At 60.6% G+C, this 8,027-nt stretch overlaps 3 protein-coding genes across 3 annotated transcripts in view; 1 reads left to right on the forward strand and 2 right to left on the reverse strand.

Moving 5' to 3' along the window:
- Positions 1–1,931, reverse strand: part of SLC25A23 (solute carrier family 25 member 23) — an 11,962-nt gene extending 10,031 nt beyond the window's left edge. Inside the window, exons 1-2 of the mRNA XM_007460571.1 lie at positions 1,673–1,931; positions 467–593 (exon numbers count right to left, since the gene is read on the reverse strand). Of these exons, the coding sequence (XP_007460633.1) occupies positions 467–593; positions 1,673–1,828 (283 nt within the window). The 5' untranslated portion in view covers positions 1,829–1,931. The remainder of the gene's footprint in view (positions 1–466; positions 594–1,672) is intronic.
- Positions 1,932–4,711: 2,780 nt separating this feature from the next.
- CRB3 (crumbs cell polarity complex component 3) lies at positions 4,712–6,823 on the forward strand. Its single transcript, XM_007460572.1, has 4 exons — positions 4,712–4,793; positions 5,523–5,596; positions 6,265–6,408; positions 6,752–6,823. The coding sequence occupies exons 1-4, from the start codon at positions 4,712–4,714 to the stop codon at positions 6,821–6,823; spliced, it is 372 nt and encodes a 123-aa protein (XP_007460634.1).
- Positions 6,824–7,292: 469 nt separating this feature from the next.
- Positions 7,293–8,027, reverse strand: part of DENND1C (DENN domain containing 1C) — a 9,349-nt gene continuing 8,614 nt past the window's right edge. The window contains exon 23 of the mRNA XM_007460573.1: positions 7,293–7,907. Coding sequence (XP_007460635.1) covers positions 7,293–7,907 — 615 coding nt within the window. The remainder of the gene's footprint in view (positions 7,908–8,027) is intronic.

Genomic DNA, 8,027 nt, shown 5'->3' on the forward strand with positions numbered 1-8,027 from the left:
GGTGGTGGTGGGGGGTGGGGTGGGGGGGGGGGTCCTTGACCCACTGGGATCAGAGGGGTAGAACTGGGCCATATTGGGGGGGGTCTTCTGTTTGATGAATGAATGAAGGATTGAATCCAGGGATAATTATGGGGGTCCCTATGCCACAGGGGGTTGAGAGGCAATATTGGACACGCAGAAAAGGCGATGGGGGTGTCTCTGTCTCATAGGGAATCCAGGAGCAATATGGGGGGATCTTTGTCCCACAGAAAAATAAGACTAATAAATAGTAGTGTCCCACCCCAGAAGGAAAAGGAGGTGGGATAGGCCGGCTGGGCCCCGAACCACCTAGCTGGGGGTAAAGAGAGCTCCCAAAATAGCCTGTGAGTCATCAGGGAGAAGCGGCCCTCCCTCCTCCTCCTAGAACTGCCAGTTCTAACCCCGTAGGCATCTCCAGGGCCCCCACAGCCCCATCCCTGGGCCTTACCATCCTGATTCCGGTCCAGACTGTGGAACAGAAGTAGCAGGCGCTGTTCCCGCTCCTGCAGATAGAGGATAAACTCCTCCAGGTCAAGGCTGCCATCTGAGTCAGCATCACCCTCAGGGGAGATGCCCTGGCAGGGGGGAAGGGACAGAAGGAGTTCTGGGAGGCTGCTCCCCCAATCTGGAGGAGGCAAGACAAGCTTATGCCCGAGGAACCCAGGTCCCCCTCCCCCAGCCCCGCACCTAGAGGACCAGGGTGGGGAAGTCACCCCCGCCCTTGATCATCTCTTTCCTCAACAAGATACCCAAGGCCAAGGTAGGTCTGTGAAGTGGACAGTGGTTGTCCAGTTTTCCTGGTGAGCAAAACGAGGCTCTCCAAGGTCAAGTCACTTGTTCAAGGTTACAGAGCTGGGAAGTGAGTAGGTGGACTTGGGCTCTTGTCTCTGGAAGCCTGTCCTTCCAGCTGTCTCTTACATGAACTTGTCCACAAGGCAGTTTCAAGAGCTCTCCTTGGAGACAGCACTGGGCAATGTGGGGCAATGACATCCACACTGAACATCTGCAGGGCCTCTGTTTTCCCATCTGTAAAGTGGGAGGTTGACTGGAGGTCTCAGGGTGCTATGGAGACAGTCGAGTGGCATCTGGGCCTCCAGGTGTTGGGGGACACATGCACGGGCTTCGGGTCAAGTTCCTGCTTTGATAGGTGCATCCCCAGCTGAGGGTGGCCTCGGATAGGATTGGGTCCTTGGCTGGGACAGCCTGGGGCATAGAGCCAAGCCCAGGAAAGGACAAGGAAGGGAATGTAAACACAGAGGCTGGGGAGGGTGTGTCTCCTGGAGGTGGGTGCAGGCCTTGTGTCTCGGGTTGTGCAAAGAGTTCAGAGGAGGGTGTGTCCCGGGCAGTGGGCAGGAAAGTGCACGCGGCCCCACTCCCAGGCAGACATCCCTCACCCCGAGGGAGGAGGGGGACGGGTTTGGCAGCCGAAACTGCAGGCCTGGGGCCTCGGTGGTTCTGTCTTGAGCGAGCCCGTTAGGCCCGGACACGGGCGGGCAGGGGGAAGGGGACAAGGACGCTCAAGCTAGGAACGAGTCCTGGAGTCCAGCCACAGGCAGTCCCGGGCTGCTCCCGGCGCTCCATTCAGCGGCTCGGGTTATCCTGCGCGGGCTGGGCTCCAGCGCCACGAGCCAGAAGGGGGTCCCTGCGAAGGTACCTGTTGTGCTCCGCGGTCCGGGCTGCCCCCGCCCAGCCGGGCCAGTCCCTGGCGCAACTCGTGGACGTCCAGGCGACCATCCTTGTTACTGTCCAGCTCCTCGAAGAGGCGACCCCAGCGCTGACGCCGCTCCGCATCGCCCGGGCCCCCCCGCATGGCGCCCGCCCCGGGGGGAGGGGAGGCCCGGTAGCGGCGGCCTCAGCGGGGGCTTGACGGCTCCCCCTCCCCCCAGGGGCCCCGCAGGGCCAGCTCCGCGGCCACTGCCACCTCAGCCTCCGCGCTGTCTGCCCGGTTCTGGCGCTTGTAGGAGGCGGTGACTGCTAGCCGTCGCCGCCCGCGCCAGAACTTGCGTGTCCTCCGCATTGGGAGGGAGGGGGATGGGGGCGGAGCTGGGGTGGGCGTGTCAGGGATGCCCTCGTATTAGCACAATCTAGGGAGCAACCACGTTCATTCTGGGAAGGGGGGTTCGAGAGATCAATGATCTCAGGTCTGGTTTCAGAGTTCCGTTTCTGCGTGCCTCAGTTTACCCTCTGCCCAAGGGGACGAGGTAGGGAGATGTCAGGGATTGGGTTACATAATCCCTTTCCACTTGACCTCCCTCCTCTACTAATCCTCCTCAGGAACTAAAGTTCTCGGTTTCCCTAGACGTACTCAGAACCAACTCCGTGCCATCTAGCTCTGCAACAGCCCGCCCGCTCATTTCACATTGCCTAAGCGGCCACAGAAGCAGAAAATCAAGTCGCCTTGCTCTCCCTCCGTGTTTTCTTCGCGCCCGCGCGCCTCCTTTCTCGGTCCCACTAAGACTGGGAAACAGAAGATCAACACGTGGCGCGGCTGCAAAGTCGGTTTCCTATTGGCCAGAGCCGCGGGAGCTGTGCCCTGCGGTCCCGCCTTGCTCACCCATCTAGGCGGGGCCTCCCCACTGACCCCACACTGCCTTGGGCCCCGCGGCCCCCGGCTTGCCTAGCAGTCTTAAAGGGGCCTCTGCCGGATCCAGACGCCGAGCAGACTGCTTTCTCCGGACCGGCCTAGTGGGGGAATCTCAGAGTCCCAGGAGCGGCTGGGGATAAGGACCGCGTTGCTGGAAGCGGGGCCCCAGCCTGTAGCGCTCGCTGCACCTGCCAAATGCCCCTCCCACTAGTTTAGGGCGCGGTTTCTCGATTCGCCATTAGGGGGAGGGGCTCCCAGATCTTTTGACAGCGAATAATAATAATAGCTAACGTTGATTCATTGCTTTGCACAAGCCTTGGCCTTTTACTCACCCCTCGCGTCGTCCTCGCTGAAACCCTATAAGGTAAGTGGGACTGGCTTTCCCACTTCACAGATGACGGAACAGGAGGTTAAGCCGCTCACCGCAGTCCACATGCCCAGGAAGGGGCAAAGCAGAGATTTAACTAGACCTGGGATTCTTACCCAACATCGCTCTATGCCCTAGAAGGGATTAATTTTCCCTTAACCATCACTCTTCTCTCTAGAGTCCCCAGGAGGGGGTCGTCTTATTATCATCGTCCTTTATCCAAAGGACGATCGTGAAGGCACACATGGTTCCCACTCAGCTTCTGCCCAGACAGGTGTGCTCAAACGAGCCTCTTATAGAGGGTCCCCTCACAGACGTTTTCATTCACAGGTCGCCCTTGCAGGTGCCGTACAGATATTTTCCCACGGAGACGCCCCAAACAAATGTTTTCTCACAGATGCATCCTTGACAGGTGGACCTCAAAACACATGAGGCCCCACCCCCACGATGTGCTTCAATGTGTGCCCCATGCAGGCGTGCTCAGGTCTTCCTCTCGTGTGAACTCAATTCTATGCAGCTGTTTCCTTCACCTCACAGGTATGTTTCTCAACAGGTGTTCCTCCACCCAGGAATGCGTTATAGAGCCTCCCCTGCCATACGTGTGTTCCATTTAATCATTCACCCGTACGGGGCTCTTTCCATATAACTGGGTCCCCTACAGGTGTACTTAAATGCAGGCATGTCTTGTACAGGTGTTTCCAATACCTTTACACATAGGAATTCCTTCTGCAAGTCTTGTTCATTTCATAGGTGAGCCATGCATATGCATTCCCCAAACAGATGTACCCGGCGCCAAAGTGCCTCGGCCAGGTGTTTGTAACCATGCAGGTGTGTTCTATACAGCTGTTTTCCACACAGGTAGGCTTCCATTCAGCTATACTCCAAAGAGATGTGATTCAAAGCAGATGTCTCCCATGGGTGTTCTTACACATCCGTGCAGATTTCTTTACACGTTTGTTCCCATGCAGATGTGTCCCACACCAGTGTTTTTTCATTAGAGGCTCCCCATCCCGATCTGCCCCAGAGAGGAGTGCCTCACACATCAGTGACTCCATGCCCCGTGTGTCTCCACACCTGGACAATTCTACAGATGTACCTGCAGTGCAGGTGAGAGGCCCCTTTTACAGATGCGCGCTTCCGCTCCTTTTCACTCCTCCCGATTATGGGATTGGGTTCCCGTTACAGGTGCGTCCGCGGCGCGGACCCGCCCCCGCTTGGCCCCGCCCTTTCATCTAGGCTCAGGTGCACAAGCCGGAAGTGCGCTCACCTCCAAGGTGAGTGACTAAACTTTCCGGGTCACGTGAGCCGGCGGAGCTGGAAGAGTCCGACCGAGCCACTGACCGACGGATCGAGGGTTCGAGCGAGGGACCGGGATCGGGACCCTGAGTGGGGTCGAAGACGCCCGGGCCAGGTAGGGAGGCAGGTCACGCGACTGGGCCTGCCACCCCTCCCCCCTTCCCTTCCCTTCCCCTTTCCCCAGCCCAGGAACGCGCCGCCCCGAGTTAATCTTTAATCTCTGACCTCTGGCGGTGGGGGGCGGGGCGGGACTCCTGGGTGGCCGGCGCGGGTCGCCCCTCCCAGGGGCCTGCGCTCGGGTCCGGCCCCCTCCCCCACGCTCCGGCCTTTCTCCTTTCCAGCCCCCAGGTGCGGGGTCGAAGGTACCCCCCCACCGCCCGAGATGCGGTAGGAGCGGCGCGCGCGACAAGCCCCGTCCCCGGTGCCACCAGCCCGTCACCCGGCCCATGGCGAGCCCCGGCCTGGGGCTGCTCTTGGCGCTCGGCCTGCAGCTGCTGCTGACCCGCTGGGGCCGGGTCTGGGGGCAAAGTAGGTACCGGTCGGGGGCACTGGGGGTCCGGGCTTAGAAGCGCTGGGTGCCTGGGACGCTGAGAGGGCAAGAACCCAGGAGCGGGCATCCGATGCCTAGGTCTGGGGTAGGGCTGGGGGCGTAGAATTTCTGTGTCCTTCCTTGGACGGTTGGAGTTGGTCTAGGAGAATTCCTGAGTTGGGCGGAATTGTGAGCTCCGGCCTGCGGTCCGGAGCCTCAGTAGGGTTGAGCAGTTTGGGGGAAATGGAAGCCAGGAGGCGGCCTGCCTGGGGCTCCAAGCCCAGGTGGAGCAGGTTGACCAGAGGTGGGGACGCTGCCTTTCAGCCCTGTATTCCAGTTTCGGGAGCCTGGGGGGAGGTGTGAGTCAGACACTCCAGGGAAATGCAGGATCCGCCCAGATCCTGAAGGGCAGAGGGAGGGCCGGAGAGGTGAGGCTGGGGTTGGGGGGAAGGTTGGGCTTCCCCACACCATCCATTATAATAGCCCCCAACGCTGCGCAAACTGCAGACCACTGCTGGCTGATTACTCAGCGCTGGGCTCCCCTGGGTAAGGGGTGTCCTGTGGGGCAAAATCAGCGGGGCCAGCCCCTGTGTGGAGGCCGCTCACAGAATGAAAGACTCAAAAGGGCAGAGTTCTAACGAGGGGAAACGGCCCAGGAAGATGCAGATGCTTCCACATGGGAAGGAATAGATGGGGATTCATTTATCTTCTCTACCACTGCCCTGCAGCACCGGACCCCACTGTAAGTGGGAACAGCACAATTACACCCTCTGGCCCCAGCCCTGGCTCCAATGGGGCCCTGGTGAGTTGGGGTATATGTGCGAGAAGAGCGGCAGGGGATTTTATTCGGGAGGCCCCCCGTGTAGCAGGTGGGAGGGCCTAGATTCCCAGAGGCGGCAGGCTGGACAGTGGGGGAGGCATTGGAGAGCCCTAAGTGGGAGAGACCAGAATATCAACATGGCAAATGGGGAGACCGAGGACCCCAGGAAGGGGATGGGCAAGAACACCACGCCTGGCGGGACTTCCCTGGCGGTCTAGTGGTTAAGACTCCACGCTTCCAATGCAGGGGGCACAGGTTGGATCCCTGGTTGGGGAACTAAGACACACACACGCACACACACACACACACACACACACACACACACACACACACACAGAATACCATGCTTGGCAAGTAGGGGGTCCAGGAGCCCCCTATGCCTCTCAGGCAGGGGGAGGAGGGATCTAGGAGCCTACATGCGGCAGGCGCTTGGGAGAAGGACCCCAGACATGGCAGGTGGGGGAGTCTGGGACCCCCAGATGTGATATGATGGGGGTCAGGAACACCCTGAGTGGAGGAAGCCAGTCACCAAAAGTGGCGGGTGCGGGGGGAGGGGATTAGCATTCCCAGATAATTCTCGCGGCGGGGGTGGGGTGGGGTGGACGGGATGCCCAAGCTCAGGTGGGTCACACCTGTCCCCCCCCCAACAGTCGCAGGAGGCCACCATTGCTATCATCGTGGTCTTCTCCCTCCTGGCCGCCCTGCTCCTGGCCGTGGGCCTGGTACTTCTGGTGCAGAAGCTTCGGGAGAAGCGGCAGACGGAGGGCACCTACCGGCCCAGCAGCGAGGAGCAGGTGGGTGCCCGAGCTCCACCGCCTCCCAACCTCAAGCTGCCGCCTGAGGAGCGGCTCATCTGAATGCTGGGGCTGGCCACAGCTGCCTCCACTGCCCAGGACTGCCCGGCGCTCAGCTGCACACAGCAGCTGCCACCGACACACCAGCCTCTGATGGCTCCGGAGGACTTGGGGGGGCCACGGGGCACCTGCCGGGCGGGCTCTGCGAAGCATGCCGCCTCTGCTTGACTCTGCCTGCAGTTGGGGTGCCGGGGCTGCGGACCTGCCTCCCTGCTTGCTGCACCATCAGCCATCTGTCTGCCTGCCACACAGGCCCGACACCCCCCCTCTCCTTTCCTTTCAGTTCTCCCATGCAGCCGAGGCCCAGGCTCCCCAGGACTCCAAGGAGACGGTGCGGGGCTGCCTGCCCATCTAGGTCCCCTTCCTCTACCCATCACCCTTCCTGGCTGTGTGACCTTGGGGGAAGGCAGAGCCCTCTCTGGGCAATCAAACACACCCAGCGCTTAAGAAGACTGTGCCCTTGAAGGCAAGGGAGACTGAGGCTGCTTACTTTATATATATCTATACAGTGGGTAGAGCGATGTAATAAAACCTTTTTGTGAGCTGGTGGGGGCGGGAGTTAGCCTAGATGGAGGAGACACATAGGCTGTTGAGAGATGAGTTATAAGGTCTCGAGGGTCCTAGGGGCTGGGAGGGCTTCCTGGAAGGGAAAGGCTTTTAGCTGCACCTAAGAGCCAGACGGAGGCTGCCTCGGGAGGGAAGGTGGGGAGTGGGGTGGGTGTCTGAGCAGAAACAGGGCTCCCAGGTAAACCCACCAGGAAAAACAAGCTTTGGGCTCTTGCAGCTTTATTGAGGGGCCAGAGTCCCCTCCAGACCCCTGATTCTTAACCTTCAAAACACTTTTTAAGCTCAGCAACCCTGGGCAGGCTCCTGGCCTGGAGCCCCCGCCAGTTCCTAGCAGGAGGATCAGGGGACCTGGGCGCTCCCGGCTCCTCGTGGGGCTGGAGGTGCGTGCGCTCTGGGAGCAGGACCTCCGAAGGCTGGGCTCTGGGGTTCTCTGGGGAACCGGGATCCGAGAAAGAATCAAGGACTTGGGATGTCCAGGTAATATCCGAGTTGGGCTTTGTGGGGGTCAGAAGTGGGGGGCTTTCTCGAGGGCTGGGTGCTGTGGAGAGCTGGGAGCAGGGACTCTCCTGGGCTGTGGGATCCTCGGTTGCCTCGTGGGGAGGGGAGAGGCGTAGAGGCTGGGGCTCTGTGAGAGAGGAGCTGGGGTCCCCTTTGCCGCTTGGGTCTGCAGAAGCTGTCGAGGACTGGGACGGAGAAATGATTTCTGGGCTGGCCTCTGAGGGCAGCTGGGAAGTGGGGTGCTTCGAGGAGCTCATGGCATCTGAAGGTTGGGGGGTGTGCAGAGGCGGCAGGCCGACAGAAAGGGACAGGGGCTGGGGCCCTGGTGGTTTCTTGTCATCTGCTTGCCATCTCCATCTCCTTGGTATGTCGGGCTGGGTGGGGGTGGGGAGATGGGCACGTTGCTGGCCTTTAAATGAAGGAGGGGCCGGCAGGTTGGATGAGCAAATGGGGAAGGGCTGGGGGGGGGGGGGGGGGGCTCCCCGGGGGGGGGA

This window comes from Lipotes vexillifer, unplaced genomic scaffold (genome assembly GCF_000442215.2).
Source record: "Lipotes vexillifer unplaced genomic scaffold, Lipotes_vexillifer_v1.1 scaffold1011, whole genome shotgun sequence".
Classification (NCBI taxonomy): Eukaryota; Metazoa; Chordata; class Mammalia; order Artiodactyla; family Lipotidae; genus Lipotes; species Lipotes vexillifer.

Excerpts from the sequence above, each read along its gene's own strand:
- CRB3 (XM_007460572.1), top strand. The coding sequence starts at position 4,712 with ATGGCGAGCCCCGGCCTGGGGCTGCTCTTGGCGCTCGGCCTGCAGCTG. Across the intron at positions 5,597-6,264 it reads CTGGCTCCAATGGGGCCCTG|TCGCAGGAGGCCACCATTGC; the intron begins GTGAGTTGGGGT and ends CCCCCCCAACAG. Across the intron at positions 6,409-6,751 it reads GGCCCAGCAGCGAGGAGCAG|TTCTCCCATGCAGCCGAGGC; the intron begins GTGGGTGCCCGA and ends CTTTCCTTTCAG.